Source organism: Falco naumanni, chromosome 6 (genome assembly GCF_017639655.2).
Source record: "Falco naumanni isolate bFalNau1 chromosome 6, bFalNau1.pat, whole genome shotgun sequence".
Taxonomy (NCBI): Eukaryota; Metazoa; Chordata; class Aves; order Falconiformes; family Falconidae; genus Falco; species Falco naumanni.
In genome coordinates this window covers 28,004,931-28,027,144 of record NC_054059.1, presented here as the reverse complement: position 1 = coordinate 28,027,144, position 22,214 = coordinate 28,004,931, and the positions used below count along the sequence as shown (strand labels likewise).

Genomic DNA, 22,214 nt, shown 5'->3' with positions numbered 1-22,214 from the left:
GTATCCGTAAAAACGTTTTTTTTGTATCTTTTACAGCAGCGGTCAGCCTGAGTTCTGGCTGGGCTTTTGCCTCTCTAAACCTTGCCCTGGATAACCTCGTGACATCCCTGTAGTCCTCTAGAGCTGTCTGCCCCTTCTTCCAAAGCTAGTAAACTCTCCCTTTTTCCCTGAGTTCCTGCCAAAGCTCTCTGTTCAACCAGGCTGGTCTTCTCCCCTGCCAGCTCATCTTTCAACACACGGGAACAGCCTACTCCTGCGCTTTTAAGATGTCCTTCTTGAAAAATGTCCAGCCTTCCTGGACCCCTTGGCCCTTCAGGACTGTCTCCCAGGGGACTCTGTCAACCCGGCTCCTAAAGAGGCCAAAGTCAGCCCACTGAAAGTCCAAGGCAGTGGTTCTGCTGACCCCCTTCCTTACTTCTCCAATAACATCTCAGGATCACTATGCCCAAGACATCCTCCAACCACCACATCACCCACCAGTCCTTCCCTGTTTGTAAACAGCAGGTCCAGCTCGGGATCTCCCCTGGCTGCCTCACTGTCCAGCTGTGTCAGCAAGTCACCTTCCACAGACTCCAGGAACATCCTGAACTGAATGATTGTACTGACTGTATTTAAATGTTTAAGGCAAATAAACCCCCCCACACACACTCTCCCTTAGACCGTTATAATGATAGCTTGATTACAATAAAATAAATGTCTAAACCACAATTACCAGTTTGTTGTAGGGAACCAAGTCCTCTGGACTGCCCTTTGTTAGTTAATCCAGATGGCTTCTCAGTCCTGTGCACAAAGTTAGAAATTCATCCATTTGAGAAACAAACAAGAACTTGAAACACAACAATACAGAGTAGTTTCCAAATAATAAAATTCTTGTCATGTCTTCAGTATATTCTGGTGGCAACTGTTTTGCTTTTAAAAATACTACTTTGCTTCCGTATTTTTGATTATGCCAATTATAAGATGCACTTAATTTAAAAAGGCAGAAGAACAATATAGGCTTTATTACTGCAATTTGTGTAGAGCTGATTTTCTTTTCCTAAATTCTGAAGTTTCTTTCACTGCTATTTTAAAATTCTTTGTTAAAATCACATATCCATACCTGTCTGTACATTACAGCAAGCTTCAGGAAGTTGCTTCTCCCTTTTACTTTGTATGGTGTATGCAGTCAAAGGACTAGAAAGGGAGCTCAAAGGTAATTTACCTCCATCATTCACAAAGGATCAATCAAATATATTTATCTCACATACAAGCACACATCTTCCTTTATTTTATAACTATCTAAGTTTGTATAGGCTGTACTCCACCAAATTTTCAGCTTCAGAGACTCCAAAATCTTCCCAGGTAGTTTACTGCTTTATTTCCTTATGCTTACTTTTGGAAAGCTTTCTGTAGTGTCTACCTGATTTTTTCTTGACACAGCTTAAATGAAAGTCTTTTTTTTAGAGCCATTATGAGATGTAAAAAGGAATGGCATAATCCAACACTATGTATTTTGTATCTATTGTATCTATTTTGTATCTATGCTACAATTTCTTTTTTAAAAAATGTAAGAGAATCTTCTTTGTTCCAAACTTTTCTCACAGGTCCTATTTTCTAGACTACTCATTACCTTATTCATCTTCCCTGGTTTCTGCCTCACTACAGCAGTCCAGCTGAGGCATTACTGATGTTCAGTCAACTGGAAGGATGAATTCATACACTTTGCAGGCTATAATCAAACAATACTATCTCTCTTTGACTCTTCCACAACAGCATGAGTTTTCTGACTTCCTTTTATTTATGATTCACTATGTCCTTGCAGATCTTTCTTTTAAGGACTTTTGCTTAACCACACTCCGCTGCTCCCCATGCTTGTTTTTGTAGTTGATTGTTCCTAAGTGTTGCTTACTGAATGAAATCCCTCCCTTGACTACTATTCCAGTTTCTCAACTGCTTTGGATATAATCCTCTTTTCCAGTACACTTGTACCTCCTAACTTTGTTTCCTGAAAATTTAAAAACACAGTTTTTTCTGTTCCAGGTCTCTGTACTCCTGCCATGAATGAAAATATTGAATGGAACTGAACCTAGTCAAAGTATATGAACAATAAATGGCACAATCAGACATAAGATCCCATTATCTCTTTTTTGTTATTAGATGAGAATTAGAAATGGATTACTCTTTGTGGCTTCTCAGTTCTATCACGGCTAAGCATTCTTTAGATATTCTGCAAGTCATACAATCTTAAATCACTAGGCTGTCTTGTAATCTGCTCCCTTAGTGCCTGCCTTCTGTTCATTCCCATACTCTAGAATACATCATGGGCAAAAGTATGCATGCTGTATAGATGACTTCCACGTTATATACCATAAAATTAAAAAGTTACTAATAATCATGAACTATATTAAATATTAAAATGACATCAGTTACCCAGGAATAGGCTTTCTTTGAGAGATTCTACTAGGAGGTTGTGGGGGCAGCGGTGGTGGGGTTGGCTTTGTTTGTGGAAGAGCTGGTTGCTGTTTAGATTGCTGGTTCAAAGCTTCTATAATGCTGGCTGTTTTTGCCACTGGAGGCGGCGGTGCCGGAGAAAGCACATCTATAGAAGAAAGTTAGACAGTGAAGTGGAATTAAATTCCTATTTACCCTTTTATTTCTTGGGTTCCCAGCACAGGATATTTTCCTGTTACAGGATTTACCCCAATCCAAGAAAAATGCTTTACTACATGTAATCTATAACATAAACAGAAAGCAATCTTTCCATTGAAAGGAGGACCTCTTTGGAAAGAGGTTTACCTCTTGTTCCACCTAGTCAAGGTCAGAGAGCTCACAAGTACTTCAATTCATTCAAGCACTAAAGTACAAACAAAGAAAATTCTTACCAAAGTCCATAATTTTCTTGAAAATACAAGATCAGAAGATATTTAATGAAATGCTACTATTGTTTGCCCATCAAGACCTTCAGTTCATGTTTTATAGAAAAATAACTGAGGGAATAATATCTGAGAAGTTTTATTTAGAGGAATATCAAATCCTGTTACAATTAACATCTAAATAACTTCACATTACATTTAGCAATTAATTAAAATTTCTATTGAATTCTTGAAACCACAACAGCAGCTGGTAACACATTAAAGCATCTTCTTGCATTCGTATGGTCTGCACCAATCAAGCACAACCCCAGGCCTACATGTAACACTCACCTTTACAATTAGGGAGAAATGCGGCATTGCAACAACACATATAAAAAGTGAAGAGCTCTTTCGCTCTAGTAATAGGTAGTATTTCCTGTTGACCCTGCACTACACCATACAGTCCTCACTAGGGCATCAGAGAAGACAGTTCATACAAAGTTACTGGATGGGAACGACAGGCCAAAGCTACAGTCACCAAAAGAGGAAGTATGAGTTGTGGAAATGGAAAAATAAGCCAACTATGATTAGATACAGCAGAAGGGAAAACAGGGGAAAGTGGAAACATACTTGTAGATGTTACACGCAATGGCGGCACAGGGGGATGAATAGCTGGTGGATCTGATGAAGACCTCTGCCTGCTTATACTTTCCACTCCTAAAGAATTTGTCTTCCACATTGCATTAGATGAAGAAATTGTCTGAATACCACTGCCAAGAACTGAAGGCTGAACTAAAAAGAGAGGAAAATACTGTATTATTATTATTGCTTACCCTAAGCACAAAGTGTTAATATTCACACTCGTGCTTTTAAAAATGGTGTAGCTATACCACTATTTCAGCAATAGGAACCATTGCCATCCTGCTGGAATGCCAGAGCAGAAACCAGAATCTGGTATGAAAAAAAAAATGACATACGAGTTTCTGGGTGAAGTCTTACTAACACTTTACCCAAGTAAAATTAATCCACAGACATCACTTTAAAATACGGCAACACTTGAAAAAACAGAAATTTCTCAAGAAGACAGAAGGCAAGTCTTGCTACCTTCTTTAATCCCTGACTGACAGCTGTAATCTTCTTGGGTACTGCAAGAAAAGAACTTTATTCTTGCATGAGCATTAGCAGACATTGCTGACTTAAAGCAAAACATCAGTTTTGTCTTGGAATTGACATAAAATTGCAATTCTGAATTTCATCCAAACAAGAAGGTATAATAGCTAGTCATGAAACAGTTACAAAGTACAACTTTTGGGGGGCCTCCTAAATGACTCCATTCTTAAGCTGAAGAGCTGCCTCCCCAGTTCATAAAAACACACTACACGTTTTCTTCATAAAGCCAGTAATTTGCACATATCATGCCACTCCTCCCTACTCAGCACATGAGCATCATATCAAGAAAAGATGAAACAGAGTAAGGTATGAATAAATATTAGCTTGCAGGAAAAGCATAAAAGGCTCAGAAGACTTGGAGAACAGCCTAAAGCTAAGAAGATAAAGGAGTAATAATACACCGTAAGCATAACATCAACAACATCAGCAATCAACAAGAAGCTAAGATCAATGATACTATTACAGCTTTTAACTAAGAATATAAAATGATAGGCTAATACATTGCTAAAGTAAAGAATATGAGCTAATAATCTAAGCCAGGCAGCATGCTTTCTTGGCACGAGTTGCACTATACCACTGCCAAGTTGTCTGGGGTTGGGAATGAAATTAAAATGATGCTCTTTGAAAAGTGTCATTTAATCAGGGGTAAACAGTGGGTAAAATAGTATGGTTGGCCATGACTAAAATAATATCAAAGGGTAGAATAGTCTTTTTAACTACTCAATTGTATTACTAATTCAGAGATAGAATCTAACAGTTAGACTACGCAAACTCCTTGGGTAAATTTTCCTGTTTGGTGGGGGAAACACTCCTTTCCATCAAGGAAAAGAAGTGTCTAGATATTAAGCTTAGACTTTATGCAAAAATGTTAGATGAAAGGAACCCCACCTTGGTTAACTTTTGTATGTTGCTAAACTTCGCCCAGTCTCATGCCACCCTTTTTAAGTAACCCAATACCACGCTGTTCTATTGTCCTTAGTTTTTCTGTCTCCAAGATAACATATTAATCTGACTTTTATGCTGCAGCCACTTCTGCGAGACCAGTAACTTGACTTTTCATATTACACAGACATTCAATTTGCCATCTCAGACACAATCACTGGTATATGGAGTCTTGCATTCTGACCTCTGTACAGTCCTCCCAAAGGCAGAAGCCACTCACATATGCCTAGAACATTCCATGCTAATATCTCCTCTTAGGGAGTCTGAATTACAGCACCATAGAAAACCATGTGTTTGGACAGCCATTTTTCTTGAATTGAACTTTACATAAATTTAGCATCCATGAAAGCTGCTGGATTAATAGAGATACTAAAACAATGAATTACACCGCACATGTACTGTACAAAGAAGACCTATACAGATTTCTCTATGCTTCTTCACTATGATCCAAACAGATTACTTATGAATATAAGAATGATGTGCACAGTATCAGCTTTAATGGTAGAGTTTTGCAAGCACACAACCCTTCTGAACCAGGATGAGACATGTACATTTCACATTGTTTTGCTGATCAGGGTATAACCAGAAATTGGCAGTTAGATTTTGAGTCAGCTACCAGTTCTTTAAAATCATTCAGTTCTCCACATCATGACACTTACAATTTTATTTCAACAACCTTGAAGCATGTATTTAAGAGAAGACTTTGCAAGGTTAAACCCTCTCATGTTCTGCATATGCTCTCCATTGTCACAGGCCTTAAAACAATTTTCCACAGCAGTCAAATGCTATTGAAATTGTACGTTTAAACTGAACTCTGACAATGACATCTTCAGGAAGCAGAAGTATGAAAAGATGGAATATAACAAAAAACAATTTGCTGAACTAACCTGACTGCAGCCTTCCTTTAAATAAATAATTTAACTCTATTGAGGTTACCTAGGCATTGTTTTCCCGAACACTATTGTGTGCTTTCTTGCAGGTATACTGAAAACCAAACTCAGAACAGGTTGTGCACATTCACTTCAAGTACATAAAATGAAGTTATCAATAAACTGTTCCAATACTTACCTGTGCAAAATAGCTGCAAAAGAAAACCTAAAAATGCAATAATATAAAAAAAAGTTATGATCTCATTCTTCTAACATACAATGATATTGTCTGGTGTTAGTACCTTTGCCAATATTCCTTGGAGGTAGAGGAGGTGCACTACTTGTAACAGGTACTGCAGGCTGAATGGGAGGTGGACTGCCACTGAGTATTGCTCCGTATGTTTCGTTCTGTAATATACTTGGCATAAATCCTCTTTGCTTATCCTTAGCAATGTTTGCTGCATCTCTTGCCAAGGATGCTACATTAGGCTGAAGTTGGTTTGACCCAAGTTGATAGAAGCTGACAGGCCTGTCCTCTCTCCGATTGGGACTGGGTTGCTTAAACACAACAACAGAAGTAACTCACTGATACCACATTAGTTGTACTCATTTTGTTTATTAGTAGATAGAAAGTTAATAGTGTCTAGAAAGAAAAAATGCCTTCTAAGATGCATTTTTGTTGCTTTTAATACGTAATCTAAAAGCTACATTCTGCCCTCTTCAAGGCCAAGTAACTGTGAACATTAACAAAAGAAAGATTAAATGTGAATAGCATTTCAAAACAATTATTTTCTTATTTTCTCCTGTAGTAGAGTCTTACAGGATAATACTGTATCGCTATATACACAGGACTATACTCTTATCGATGGTCAATATAAATATTCAGACTGGATCCAGTAAAGTTTCCCTGCACCAAAATACCAGGTAATATTTTCAAAAGTAAATAAAACCCTGAAGATCCTAAGCCTCATCTGATGTTCAGCAGTATTAGATCCCAAATAGATGAGCGTGATCTCAAAAACCAGACAGAAATGTATCTAAGTATTCTACCTGTAGCTCAGCCTACAACAAACTATGAGCCAAAACTTCTCATGAATTCTTTTTAGCTCACTAATACCATGGGACAAGTTCGTGAGATTACTTCAGTTGGCAGCAGGAATGGAACATTGCTCATCCCATGCAACTTATCAAATGAGATCTAATTAGTTATCCGGGACTTACAGCAAGTCATCTGCTTGCTATGCACCCTTATCATTATTACTCCTGTTTGAACAGCAAGCGTAGCAATTACTGTTATCAAATGATAATTAAAATAGCTGGAGTTATAAATTCATGGGGCTAGTACAGGAACGGGTTGCAACAATTCACAGCTCAGAGAACATAAGTATGCCTTTAGAAATAGTGTTACATAAACATGTCACTGACATACTGTCAGTATGAAATTAAAATAAACATTTATAGTAATAGCATTTAGCCAGAATAAAGATTTACACCAACAGTATCACAAATAAACAATCTATTTTCATCTGAATATATTCAATACTTACTCTGGAGTGATCATGTAGGGCCTTCAGACATATTATAGCACAGCATTATAGTTCAAAGATCTATTAGAATAACGTACTTGACAGCAGATGCATTAATCCCTACGTTTACTTCGGTTTAGCAGCCTTACTCCTCGCTGGCTGACACTCTCCATTCCCTGACCTCTCCGCTGCCCCGATTCTGCTGTTCGTTTCAGTCCACACTTGCTTCTGCTTTCTAAACCAGCAGAAAATTATTTTTTGTTTTGTTGATTTGGCTTTGCACTGGTTTACTAAACTGGAACAGCTCAATACAGGCAAAACGTGTGCCAGAATGCAGGCAAAATATGAGGCAGGACCAGGCCAGCTGGTGTGTGGAATGGCAGCAGAAACCAGTTGGATTGTCTTAGCCTTCTTTTAGTTTAGGCTCTCTTTTATAGGAAAACTTCTGGACTAAAAAACCCTTAAATTTCAGACATGACCTTTTCTGACAGAGATTACAAAATCTATTTGATTGCTTTACCAGAAAGAGAAGCCCAACAGCTTGACATCTATAAACAGAGCCCTGACGTGATCCTAAGCAACAGCAGTATTCACTAGTGCAGCCAATGTAGTCACAGACACAAGTCTGTGATTAATAGTCCTTAATCTCCTTTTAAATGTCCCTGTAGTATAAGCCTATTAATAGCGGGTATTGAAGTTGCGGTTTCATTACTTTAGTTTCATTGCTGAGTAGCAGGTAACTTCCTATATGAGATGGAGCTCAGGGACTAGCCAAAAGAGAACGCTCAACTGAAGAAAGCAACTGGCAATAATGAAGCGAAGGAAAAACAGATCCAAAGTACACATTTAGGGTGTCCCAGAAAGGGATTTGCTTGATACCTAGTTGTAAATTACCCAAAAAGTTTTACAGCTGAAAAAAATCAAATCTCCAAAACATAACAAAGTTTCAAGCTGCTTTATCAAAAAGAGGTCATTGTTACTGCTGTTACTATCTGAATGGTGGTACAATATATAGGAATACATAAATACCAGGACAGAATATGAAAGCTCACCCAGAAGAAGCTGGTTTTATCAGCTCACAGATTCCAGATTCTTGCACCGATACCAAAATTGTCAAGGAAAATCTTAAGACTCTAAAGGTAGCAACTGTGCTTTGAAAGGGATCACTCGTGACATGTTTTTTGCTCTTTGTTGCTAGTTCAAGTCAAGCACCAGAGGTAATAGCCATCTTGGACTAAAAAGATAGGAAGGACATGGGGAGAAGAATTCTATGCAGACAAAATCTTGCGAAAATGGTATTTTGCAACAGAGGAAACTTATTGGTGTCAAAATTAGTCTTCAAAACATTAGGACAATTCAATGGTCTGATGACCTAGCATTTTTGAAGACATCCTGTGAAGGCAAAAATGAACCTATGGCTGTCAGGATTTAGTATTTCTGAAAACAGACAAATCCAACACACAAGATTTGCTTTTACATTATGAATTATTAGCAATTCATGCCTTAGCTGAGATGGGGACTTTGCAAAAGAAGTATTAAAATGCTAAAACTTGTAGAAAGAAAAAAGTCAAATTTCACTATCCAGAAGAGAAAGGGGTTTTTGCAAGCTACTTGCAAGAGAAAAAAAGGTTGTGCTAACAACTGAAGGTTAACTAACATAAAGCCTATTGTGTATTCCTTATACTTTATAAGGGATGCAGAAAAGGAATAAACAATCATAACACTGCACACAGAAAAAGAACAAAATCATGTGTTCAATACTTAATATGGAATACTTCAAATTACGAAAGTTTCAGAATGTCATTAGTATTTAGGAGTCTATATGCCATTTCAAATTATTTGGCCTCTAGAAATCTAAACCATTTTAAAGTGTTGTTCAGGCATCCCAACATGGTAGTTCGTTCCCTGTTGACATGTTTAGGTGCTGCAGTTGGTCCCTAAATTGGGAAATTAAACTCTGAAAATGCTTTGAAGTTCCTATGCTACTGGAACGCTTCGTAATATTTACAATATGACCATCCTTGGAGATACAAAAAAGCCATCTGGACATGGTCCTGGGCAACTGGCTCTAGTGACCCTGCTTTAGCAGGGAGGTTGGACCAGATAACCTCCAGAGGTCCCTTCCAACCCCAACCATTCTCTGATTCTGGATCCAACAGCACCACAACACCATCAGAAATTTCAGGTATGAGAAGAGAGAAAACCAAAAATACTTCTACATGAAGATTTATAATTAAGACCCTACCCTGCTATTAATGGACATAGCTTATTTAATGCACAAGTTTAGTTCTACTGAAGACAAGCTGATGCATAAACTGTTCCAAAATTAAAGCTATGTGTTCACAAACGTGAGAAGATACTATAAGGCCCCTCTTTGGAAAGGCAATTTTCCTAGGTCATGCTAGTTCTGCTTCATGATCAGCAGAACTAAATATTCCTGATTTATTGAAAAAAACTATTGACTCCATTAAAAAAAAAGATACCACATCTGGGTAATCATCATTTGATCATCACATGTTGATATGTTCTATAACTTATATTAAAGAGGAAAAAGAAGACAAACTAAAATTTAAGGAACTAAAATTTAAGCTATTACATTTTACTATAGAACTTTATTTCACAGTGCCTTCAAACCTGTAGTAAAAAGTAGTGTTACTGAAACCATTGTGAACATCATGCTCACACATCTATATGTACAGAAAAAAAAAAAAATTGATACACACCTGCAGCTTTTCATCCACATCATCATCACTTTCATCAAGATCTTCATGGAGTAACCGCCATTCATATTCTACATGAACATGAGAATTAAATCTTCCAGACAGTGCTTGAGTAAGCTAAGGGAAAAAAAAAAAAAAAAAAAAAAAACTGTTAACACCTGTTATGGGCAGTACTTATTTTAAAACAACATATTTAAAACCAAACAAAAGCCACATAAAGAAAGAACCTCGGTTTCTAAGTACTAATTTTATTTTAAAAACAGATTTCAGTAATCTGGAAATTACTGTATTGGGCTAAGTTTAAAGAATTATGCTCTGTGACCAAATACAACATAAAGAAATCTAAAGCAACCAGTCTTTTCATTAACCACTCTAGGTCCATTCTCCATTTTCTGAAAATAAGCATCACATCCTATTTGCTTTGCTTTAGAAATTCCAAGTCAAAGAAATTAACTGCAATGGCACTTGTTTGTTTTTTTAATCAGACTCACTTGTGAAGAAGCCCTGAACCCACTAATCCATTTTTCTTGTTTACTAAAAGTAGTGACAGCATACAACTTGTCTTGACAAAAAATCACAAAATGGTTTGGGTTGGAACAGACTTTTGAAGGTTATCTAGTGTTGTTGTCCCTACCCGCTCATAGGCTGCGACATCTTCCACTAGCTCAGGTTGCTCAAAGTCCCATCCAATGTAACATTGAGCACTTTCAACAATGTGGCATCCACAGCTTCTCTGGGCAACAAGAAAATGGCCTTCATCCATGTCCCTCACCCATAAAAAGTACTTCAGTGATGCCATTTCAGTAAGACATGAGACACTTAGAATCACAGAATCACTTAGGTTGGAAAGGACCTTTGAGATCATCAAGTCCAACTGTGTACCTAACACTGCCAAGTCCACCACCAAACCATGTCCCTAGACACCACATCTACATATCTTTTCAAATACCTCCACAGATGGTGATTCCACCACCTCCCTGGGCAGCCTCATCCAATGCTTGACCACCCATTTGGTGAAGAATTTTTCCTCATATCCAATCTAAACCTCCCCTGCCACAACTTGAGGTGTTTTCCTCTTGTCTCATCACTTGTTATCTGGAAGAGACCGACCCCCACCTGCCCACAGCCTCCTTTCAGGCAGCTGTAGAGAGTGATATGGTCCCCTCGAGCCACCTCCTCTCCAAACTAAACAGCTCCAGTTCCCTCAGCTGCTCCTCATCAGACTTGTGCTCCAGACCCTTCCCCAGCCCCGCTGCCCGTCTCTGGACACGCTCCAGCCCCTCCAAGTCCCCCTTGCAGTGAGGGGCCCAAAGCTGAACACAGGATTCCAGGTGCGGCCTCACCGGTGCCCAGTACAGGGGGACGGTCACTGCCCTGGTCCTGCTGGCCACACTGTGTCTGACACAAGCCAGGGTGCTGCTGGCCCTCCTGGCCACCCGGGCACACCGCTGGCTCACGTTCAGCCGGCCATCACCCAGCACCCCCAGGTCCTTTCCCACCAGGCACTTTCCAGCCGCTCTGCCCCAGCCTGTAGCGCTGCCTGGGGTTGGTGTGACCCAAGGGCAGGGCCCGGCACTGAGCCTGGTTGAACCTCATACAACTGGCCTTGGCCCATCGCTCCAGCCTGTCCAGATCCCTCTGCAGAGCCTTCCTGCCCTCAAGCAGATCAACACTCTCCCCCAGCTTGGTGGTGTCTGCAAATTACTGAAGGGATCCTACTTGCGGACCTGGGACTAATAGCTCAAACAGTATAATTCGTGGGCTCCAAGAAGTTTAGCCTTTTCAAAGCATCTGAAAAGAAACGTGGTTTTCTTCTTAAACACATCTAACATAACTATTTGTAAGCCTACAACTATTCTGTCTGGAATATATTAGTCGCATATTTAACTGTAAATGTTAAATATTCAGACATGATTCTGTTTAAAAATACACAAACATACAATAATATGCCATACTTACCAACTCTTCACAGTGAGTATGTTTTAAACGTTTAGCTATATCAAGTGGTGCCTCTCCTGATTCGTTAGCTATATTACAGCAAGAAAAGAAAATTATGATGATAGCTGTCACTATTAACATGACCATTGCTAAAGATAAAGACAAACCTACAGGTACATAGTGAAGAACTAGACCAACACACTCTAAAGTTCATCTCTTTTCTTCACATGTTGGTCCAACTCATACCAACCCTCTGAATGTAACAAGCAGTAGCAACCTAACATGCCATATATATGGAATGATAGCCATGAAATGGCAAGTATAAAACTAGACAAGGTATCAGCTAAAACTCTTAGTACTTACTTATCTAGATTTGTTAAAATAACAAGTGTAATGTGTAAGGAAATTTTAAGCTTGAAATAAACACTGATTACTGGTGTGTGTTTTTTTATAATGAAGATTGTATTCACAGAATTATGATAAACAATTGAGGAGAAAATGCACTTCTTCCACATTCGCTGTTTCTTATCTGAAGCAGTGACAAATACGAAATTGAAGTACACATTACCCTTTTACCTATTTCAATAGAAGCCTTCCCTCTCAGCAGCAGTTTGAGGCACTCGACGTTGTCTGTCAGACAGCAGTAATGCAGGGCTGTGCTACCTTTACACGTTTGCTTATCTAGATTGCCACTATTGGAGTACAAAAAAGAAGAAAGCTGATTAAACTTAGTTTCCTATCCTATATTAATAAACCTTTCTCATTACAAGATTTTCAAAGAATAAAATTACATTTGCAAATACTAGAATTAGTTTTAGTATTTATATTACTTGACATAAAAGCAGTATCAATAATAGTTTTCCATACACTTACCTGTTCTGCACTAAAAAGTCAACTATATGAAGGGATGTTCGATCAACTGACCTAACAGCAAGGTGAAGTGCCGTTTCATCTTGCTCCTAAGAATAAAAAAAAAAAGAGGACATTTGTTTTTTCTGATCTACAAAGAAGCAGGAATTTTACGAAGACACATATTAGATCAATTAAAACTTTTCATTTCAAAATATCCAGACATGCTACCATTAAAACATGTCTTGTGAAGACTTTTGTTGCTTCCCTTTTGTTTCTTTGAAGTAAACAAAAAAGTGGGTTGAAAACTAATAGATTACTGATTGATTTCATATTTAACATTTTAACACATTTAAAATAATGACAGTGTATAGAAACTGTTTTAGATAATATCTTCTGTTACCATTAAATTATGTCACTAAAAGGACAAGTGTTCAGAACAGTGTTTCAAATCTTATTTACAAATAAGAAAAAAAAACCCAGCCATTTTTGATTAATGAAAGCATATTGCACTTATAACAATTTGTCCAATAAAATTTACAATACTTACATGGCCATTGGCCAGTGGAATTTTTTCTGTGAGATCCACACCGTCAGCATATACTTGGACTAATCCAAGAATGTCTCTTGATTTGACTGCTTCACAAAGAGCATGCAATTTAGCTGCATTGTCAGCATGCTTTTTCCTTGCGTATTTTCTCTCAATATACTTGGCAGTAATATAATCTTTTCTTGCATTCCTGAAATTGAATATAATTTACTTCTATAACTTTTAGCAGAAGATACACATTAGAATTTCCATAAATACATGCAAGTAATTTGAAATAAAATCTGGGAAAGACTATTTCTCATTCAGTAAAATTTTTCTTTTTAAATATGCAAGTAAGACATGCAGTCTTGTATTTCCAGTATGAAACACAGCTACAGAAGATGATTCAAACATCCAGTATGAAGACAGATGATGAATTTTCCCCTCTGAACTCTGGTGTGAAGTTGAGATCAAGATTACCCAGGTCTAGGTACAGAAGATACATCAAAGCTTCATAACGCTGGTTTGTTAAGAGCAGCCTTGCAGGTTTATGTTTACCTGACTTGAACTCCTACACATGCTGGAAAGAGACAGAAGGCATGGGATACAAAAATATGTCTTACACCTCTGACGCATAGACTATCCAGGCCTTGGATCTGTATTGACAGCAGCGAGTACGTTCTGTAAAGCAACTCTGGATCACAACTGTAACAGGGAGGATGTAGTGGAGTGTTTAGTTTCACCTCTGAACTGAGGTGAAGACTTAGAACACTTGAATCAGCATATGAGTTACCCCTTCTGCTGCTGATACTCAACCAACAAATGACTACTCTTTCCATCACAGCAAGAGGGGAGCTTGCATGCCTCCCAAAGGCATAACTCCTTACCAGCTTTTGGGATGTATGTAACACCGCACAGAAGACATGTAACAAAGTCATACTTTATCATCTAGATACTACATAATGGGCAAAAAGAAAAAAAATCAAATAAATTGAATCAATGGATAGCTCTTATTCCTAAAGCATATGACAGTATTCCTTCACAGTTAAAAAAAAAAGCCAGTCTTCAGGTTCTCATTTCATTAAATGAAATACTGATATGCAGAAGTATCAAACTAAATGACTTATCTTAAATATGAATATTTAGAAGTCTTCGTATGCTATTGATTCAGCATTGTCAAATTATTACTATTTCTAATTATTAATATTCTCTATTATTACTGATAGTACTGACACTTGAATATAATTGGCAAGAATTATTTAAACTGCATGGTTTAATGCTGGTTCTGTCAGAATGGTGAAAGTCCAAATAACGTAAAATCAGCTTAATCCAAAGCCAATTCTTTTGGGCTTGTTTCTGCATCATTTACTAGCTCTTTTCTGATAGAGTAATACCCAGCCAAGTAGCCAGCTGTTCTTGCTGCGTCTCTGCCATCACCGTTCAGGTTTTTTCAAGGAATTCAATTAAATATTCTGTCCTCATTCCACATAGTTATGGACTTAAGTCCTAGGTATAGCTTCTAAACACTAGGTGTTCAGTATCTTTCAGGTAACACGTGCACTTTATTCTGATTCTGGTTTAAATAGCACAAAATTAATAGCTGTGGTTTTAATTGCTACCCTTGTAAGTCTTTAAAATTCCAAACAAGTCATGGCTAATTTGTTTCTGTCCCACAAATCATGATTCAGAGGGCTGGTAAAATTATCTTTACTATTAGGGAAGGTACAATCAGATAAAGTTCAATAAAAGAGGCATGCAAAGCATCAGAAAAAAGGTTTAATCCTTGACTGTAAGGCTATGTGTAAAACATTATGCCTTCCATGGCCTGCTGGTGCAAACCATAATGGCACAACCCATTAGCAATATTACATTAAATGCCTGCCTTTTTCAGAAGTAGTGGCTCTTTACTTACATATCACTGCTTGGATTAGGTTTGACCATCTCATCAACTGGCAGACAGAATTCCATAATCTCATTAAACCCAGCATTCCCAATATTCTTTGCAAGCTGTTTAAAAAAGCATAATCCACAGATCACTTAGTAAACATGTTCAGTTATTGGCCACGCACATACTAGTGGGAGGACAAGGGAAAATCGGAGTTGGGACTTTTTGTTTCTGATTCCTAGATTCCAGCAAATACTTTGTGCTGGGTAAGAACACACACATGAACTGTAACAGAACAGCTGATATGTGGAAACTTCTTTGTGTAGCAAAGCTGAATACATTTTCTTCCTTTGAGTATTACAGTTCTCTCCTAAAATAATGCTAAATAATTAATGGAGTAAGTATTTATGAAGTCCTTAAATTTTTAATCTGAGAGGCACATTCATATGTCCAACAACTGTGTTCTTTTAAAAAGCAACCAAGGGTAAAAAGACTTGGAAACACAAAAACTCTGTAGCCTCTAGTAATTTGAATTTTAAGATCAGGCAAAGTTTACAGTAAGACACTATGTTCCAGGAGGTTCCCTTAAAATTGAAGAATTAAGTTTTCTTAATTTATGCTTGTCCAGAGGCAACCTTCAGGACTGGAACAACATATCATAGAATGGCTTGGTTTGGAAGGAACCTTAAAGATCACCAAGTTCCAACCCCCTGCCATGGGCAGGGACACCTTCCACTAGACCAGGTTGCTCAGAGCCCCATCCAGCCTGGCCTTGGACACTTCCAGGGATGGGGCAGCCACAGCTTCTCTGGGCAACCTGTGCCAGTGTCTTATCATCCTCACAGTAAAGAATTTCTTTCTAATAGCTAATTGAAAGCTACCCTCTTTCAGTTTAAAGCCACTTCCCTTTGTCCTGTCACTACACGCCCTACTACCCTTCTTTTAGTACTGAAAGACCACTAAAAACTCTCCCTAGAGCCTTCCCTTCTCCAGGCTGAACACTACCAACTCTCTCAACCTGTTTTCAGGCAGTGCTCCAGCCCTCTGATCATCTTTGTGACCCTCCTCTGAGCCTGCTCTGACAGGTCCGCTGTCCCCTCTTTGGGGACCCAAAGCTGAATGCAGTACTCCAGGTGACAAAAATATACTTGTGTTGGAAGTATTTTATAGAAACTATTTTTAAGTTAATAAAAGTAATTTGATTACCAAAAGTTCAGATGTTCCCAGCACATCTAATGTCAGTGATTGCATTCTGGAATAGTGAACACCAAGTTCTCTATGGATTCCTGAGCATTCAATGCAAGTTAAAATTCCCAAATTTGTTGAAAGCCAGGTAGGATCTGAAACAGAAAGCACCCACAAAATTAAAATTTATTCAGGCAATTATTTAATTCTAGAAAACTTATTATACAGAAATTAAATTCTGTAAAATAAGATACCTGTATGTGAATTATCTTTTTTATTTATTTAAGTCTTTACATTACTCTGTTGGGGTTTTTGTTTGTTTGCTTGTGGTTTTGGGTTTTTTGTTTGTTTGTTTGTTTTTTGTAAAGGCCATTGCTCTCAGTGTGAGAGCTACTCAAACAGTCCAGTTTGTCGCTCTCCACACAGCTTTCAAAAACTGCATTTTTCCACCACCAATATAATGGTGTCACATTCTCAACTGGTGGTATAGGTGCAGTTCAAACTGAAATAACAACACCTGCAGGGTTGGGTTTTTTTTGTATTTCAAGTATAGACTTCAGACTAAGTGAAGCAGCAGTGATTCTAAAGTACACATACAGCACCGCGCTACAATGGTTTCTCACTCAACTATTTAAAACATACTAAAGCTCATCCCTCTCCTTTTGTAACCCTTGCTTGTCTTTTCTCCTGGTATTATGCATTCTTGCTATAACATTCCCTAATCTTCCAGGCAAATTACTAATTTCTGAAGTATTAGACAGCTTAGAATTTCATTTCTTTGATAAAAGTTTGGTAGTAGTTATTTAGAATGTTCTCTTTAAAGACAACAGGATTGACTCTTCCCATAGTTTTTATACAGTATTATTGCTGGAAGTTATTACTGATTTATAATAAAGTGCATATAGCCTCTAGATCTAATGTTTTCAGCTGCAGTTTCAGATCAAAAAAACCCAAGTTCTGCAGTGCCACTGTAACATAAAAAAAACACAGGAAGCAGCAGGATTTAAAAAATCATTTGGAGAGGATAAAAGTAGAAATTCATCGATCTACAAAACCAACACTGTGAACTGTAGACAGCAGGTACATTCTCTTCCAAATAAGCACAGTCTTAGACATATCCCCTGGCTCACTCGCTAAGTCAAACATTACCAAAAATAAATAATAAAAATGTGTATAGGAAAATGCTTCCAGTATTTTACTGCTGTCCAGTTCACCTAAATCTTATGTAAAATACAGGCTAATAAAGTAAGTTCAATTGACTTATATAAGCAAAAGTTACAATTAGTAAAATACATGGGAGAAAAATAAGCTTCTTAGTAACTTTTTTCCTTACTGACAATATGCATATAGCACATCAATCTTACTGAAGTAGTGCAATTAAATTGTTAGCATATTCTACTGTGTATAATTTTTGTGATATAAGCAGTAAAAGTGAAAGCATAAAACATCAGCTTAAATACTCTCATGAGACACAGAATTTTTACCAATTAGAAATATGCTTAATTGAGTCACCTTGTGCTCCACAGTCACAACACACATCATTTCCAGTCATCCTCTGGACTTCAGATATAATTTCTTTTGTCAGTTCCTGGACAATATTATTTTCTCCTGTGTTATCATCTCCTTTGAATGCATTATTTAAAGCTTCCTCTTTGCTGTTTTGTAGCACAGATGTCCATCTAAAATGGCAGTAATATTTTGCTATTAAATGTTTCAGCACTTCTGAAGTTCAAGGTAACGTCTCAGTAGAACACCAGTATCAAAAATAAACTTAGCAATGTAACTCACATTTGACATTCCTGTTCATCCTCTGCTTGAAAGTGGTATGTTCTGTCATCTGCACAATAAATAATTCACATACTGATTAAAAAAATAGATTACTGAAAAACTGATTTTGCAGAAATCTCTCAGAAAAATTTAAAATTAATTGTTGTATGACTCCTGAAGTCTCTAGTCTCATCACTGAAGTGATAGGCAAAAAGTCTATTTAGCAAGTTTCACTCTTACTATCCACAGTTCACCTATGTTTACTGATGTGGCTTGTTGCTCTTTAAACAGAAACCGTTTTCTTCAGTGCTGTGCTTCTATCACATAAGCAACAGGAGAACAGTAATTTTTCCATGTTTTAGATATAACCTCAGTAATCACAAGTCTAAAATTATGCTGGGGGGGGGGTGGTGTGAGTAAAATATAGTGTCTGTACTTGAGTTTATCTATGTATAAGAAAGATTTAAAGTTTCCAAATGAGCTCTTAAAACCACAGTAATCAAAAACGGCAAAAAAAATTTGCCAAATACAAAGTTCAAACTACAACTGGAATAAGCTCTAAGCTGTTTCAAGTAAATCAAGCTCAAAAATTTCAATTTATTACTACTCTTGAAATTCTAAGCATTATCATAGTGTGCTATTGAAGAAAAAAGCATAATACATTTTAAGTCTGTGAAACAAATGAGGTATGATACAATTTGATTTGGAGTTAAAGTTAGAATAGTTGATGAGAAGAACAGAGGTAAAGCTACTGACAAAAAGATATCCTAGGCTGAAAATTCCTGAAGTTTGAAAAACAGGCAAAAAGATACTAAAGGATAGTTTCAAACATGGAAAATAGTAAGAGAGTAAGGATACATGAAAAGACAGAAAGGAAAATGCTAGATAAAGAATAAGAGATGTTATCTTGCCATGATACAGCAATTTGCAGTATTTAAAAAAACAAGGAATGCTTTTACACTCTATAGGAAATCAAAGTGAGAAAGTGATCTGGAGAAAGGTAAGAGGCCAGTTATGACTTCTCATAGGTATGACAGGACAAAAGATAATGTTGTGATAAGCTGATACTGTGCAAGATATGACACAGTCATCAACAAAGAAAGAAAGCGCAAAAGCAAAGAGAGAAGATCACTTGCTTGTGCAGAAACGGAAAAGCTGTATATTGCATACATGGGTACTAGTCTATTAACATAAGTAGCACACTTACATTTACTAATACAAAAGAACTTCATGCTCCAGTAAATGAACAAATAAGGAATATTATGTTCTTCTCCCCAAATAATTTGAGATACATATTTTAGTAATGTATTTCTATTGAGTTCATAAATACATTAAAATGTTGCAGTGAGAAAATCAAGGAAACATTCTACTGTACAATTTCATATCATCTCATTAAGTTCCTGAAACTATTAGGTTTCAGTGGTTTTAATATGTACACTCTGTCATTTTTGTATCTATTAAGAGATAACAAAACTGAAGTTTTCAGTATTTTTTTCCAGTTACACAGCAACCACTATGCTTAAATGTCATGGTTTAAAAGCTTGTTTTGACCTTGTACAAAAGTGGTAACTTTTCAAGATCATTAGCTATGACATTTTCAATATAAAGAATGATGTCACAGCAAAAATACTGTTACTCTATTGTAAGGTAGCACAAAATGATGTAGAAAGGAGTAAAGACAGCTTTAAAAACAAGTGGTTTTCCACATAAACAGGCAGTTAGCTGCATTATGCTAAAATAAGTAAAATGGTAAATTGTCATAGGAAGGACATTTTATAAAGGCAAGCATTCTACAATTGTGAAAATGTTTAAGTGTGTTATTGACACATCTACAGAAATAATGCAAAACTCTGATATTTGCTGCAAGTAAAAAGACCTAAACAACAAACCTACGTGATATGAGGTCAAAACATTTTTTCTCCTCTGGATTTGTTTTCACTTGGCAGGTTAACAGATTGAGCTTTGCTGGAGGTCGGTTAGCCTATTTGAAGATAAAACATACACATTTTAGTATTTTGATTACTGATCAAGCCCTGCAGTCTGAAAACATAGAGTAACACCCCATTGGTCAAAAAGACTTGACCAATGGCTGTTACTTTAAGGTACCCATGTTTTGATTTATGTTTTCTCCTGCATCACAGTTTGTAAACTACATTTTTTTTTTTTATAATTGACTATTTTGTTCACTCATAACTGGATAGACACTAGAATTTTGAAAGGGGAGAGGGGTAAAGTCACTTTAATTATCACTATTCTGATCACCTTACCAGTAACACTTATATGAAGGAATCAGGTATGACAGAGAGATTCATTTTATGTAAGAGTAATCCTCCTAACTTCTAGACATTTAGTTCAAAAAAACTTAGTTGTCTAGGTTTCCAATAATCAAACAATTTGACTCCTGCTAATGTCTTTAAAGAATCTAAATAATTAGTTTAGAACAAATGCTCAATTTTAAAACCAGTAAAGTGACACTGAGAAGGAAAATAAGAAATTTGCACAAAGAAGTCTTGCAACAAACATGCAAAACTAAGCTGAGATAGTTCATTACTAAAAAACGTAGAGAAACAAAATATATTCTATAGTGATACATATTTTCTAGTCAAGTTCCTCTCAGTTATTTCAGTTCCTTACTGAAGAAAAAGTGGCAGTGTTTTACTAAAAGCAAAATGCACAAGCAAACTTCATTCTGAAAAAGTCTCATAAAGGCTACAAAGACTTTTCAAATAGCATCTCTGTACTAATGTGTTCTTTCCCTTAATTTGCCTGTCCTACAGACTTGGGGTAAGACCTAGAAAGATATGTTTGCAATCCTGACTTGAGGAACGGCTTGCACCTGCTGCAATGGATAACAAGTTTCACTCTTCTTTTAGAATAAATAAATCAGAAATCAAATTTAACCAGAGAGGCTCTGGTCTAGACAATAATATCTGAAAAATAATAGTTCAATCATTACGAATGTACTATTATAAAGACAGCAATATCTATAAACACGTTACTGCACTTGTTGCGTTCTAATAATTTTAACCTATCGAGTTGCTAAAACAAGATATAATAATCTAAACAAGAACTATTATAAAATGAAGGTAAACTACCACATAATGTAATTAACTTGCAATGAATCATAAGAAATGTAGATCTTCTCAATCTCTTCAAACTTATTAATGAAAACCTTTCATTCAAAAATGAAGGGAGAGCAAGTCTGAAGAGTACAGCTTTCCTTGAAATAATTGTATAATGATGATGTTGGCCAAAAAAGAACATCATTGTATCTGAAGACCAGTAAAAAAATCAAAACCATGGAGAAACATAAGAAGGAAAAGAATTACATATATTTTTTTACTGTTTAAAAAAATAAAAAAAGACGAGAAGCATGTTGTCCTTGAGAAACAGCATGCTCATGCTTTGCCCAACATAAGCAGCAGAATAACAAAGTCATGCATGCTTTGAAACAACAAACCTGCAGGTCACTTGCTGGGCAATGTAAACAAATTGTACCCAAGAGAGGTTTTGAAGGCAGCAAGATGACAATTAATTAATTGTATTCTCTGCCTAGTAAATAGCTTTTCAAATTCCAGACATTCCTTTTAGTAGTATAAGCCCATACAGTTTTCATTATTTCAGCCTATCAACAACAGTTCTTTGTAACTAGAAGCATGCAAGAAAACTTCTTGAAAACGGAAGCTTGAGCCCATTTTCTCGGTTATATTTAAATATACTTAATATCCATAGCACTAAAGTTCCCAATGTTTATATTTGTTAATGTAACTGCTTGTCCAAGAAGTGTCCAGAAGCTGCCTACAATGAAAATACAAAAAAAAAAAAAAAGCAAACAAAAATAAAAATTTAAGTACTTGGTAAACAAGCCACTGGGCAACTCATATATACCTTTCTCACAAGCTCTATGAGAATGTAAAAACACAAGTAAACTGCAGTTAAGAAAGAATCAACTTGCCCCCAGTCCTTTGGATCTGAAGCACATTCAGGACCTAACTAGTTTTCT

The 22,214-nt window shown here is 36.7% G+C and overlaps 1 protein-coding gene across 4 annotated transcripts in view; it reads right to left on the bottom strand.

Annotated features, from left to right (window-relative positions):
• ASAP2 (ArfGAP with SH3 domain, ankyrin repeat and PH domain 2) overlaps window positions 1-22,214 on the bottom strand; it is a 96,880-nt gene that overhangs the window by 10,799 nt on the left and 63,867 nt on the right. For 2 of the 4 annotated variants that reach the window (XM_040598704.1, XM_040598706.1), the window contains 14 exons: window positions 20,105-20,192; window positions 18,233-18,281; window positions 17,957-18,123; window positions 16,466-16,599; window positions 15,287-15,381; window positions 13,396-13,585; window positions 12,870-12,955; window positions 12,573-12,688; window positions 12,018-12,085; window positions 10,062-10,175; window positions 6,115-6,370; window positions 3,462-3,623; window positions 2,410-2,578; window positions 713-780 (listed from right to left, as the gene is read on the bottom strand). In XM_040598704.1, coding sequence (XP_040454638.1) covers window positions 713-780; window positions 2,410-2,578; window positions 3,462-3,623; window positions 6,115-6,370; window positions 10,062-10,175; window positions 12,018-12,085; window positions 12,573-12,688; window positions 12,870-12,955; window positions 13,396-13,585; window positions 15,287-15,381; window positions 16,466-16,599; window positions 17,957-18,123; window positions 18,233-18,281; window positions 20,105-20,192 — 1,762 coding nt within the window. The remainder of the gene's footprint in view (window positions 1-712; window positions 781-2,409; window positions 2,579-3,461; window positions 3,624-6,114; window positions 6,371-10,061; window positions 10,176-12,017; window positions 12,086-12,572; window positions 12,689-12,869; window positions 12,956-13,395; window positions 13,586-15,286; window positions 15,382-16,465; window positions 16,600-17,956; window positions 18,124-18,232; window positions 18,282-20,104; window positions 20,193-22,214) is intronic. The other 2 variants (XM_040598707.1, XM_040598708.1) reach the window with 1 other exon arrangement.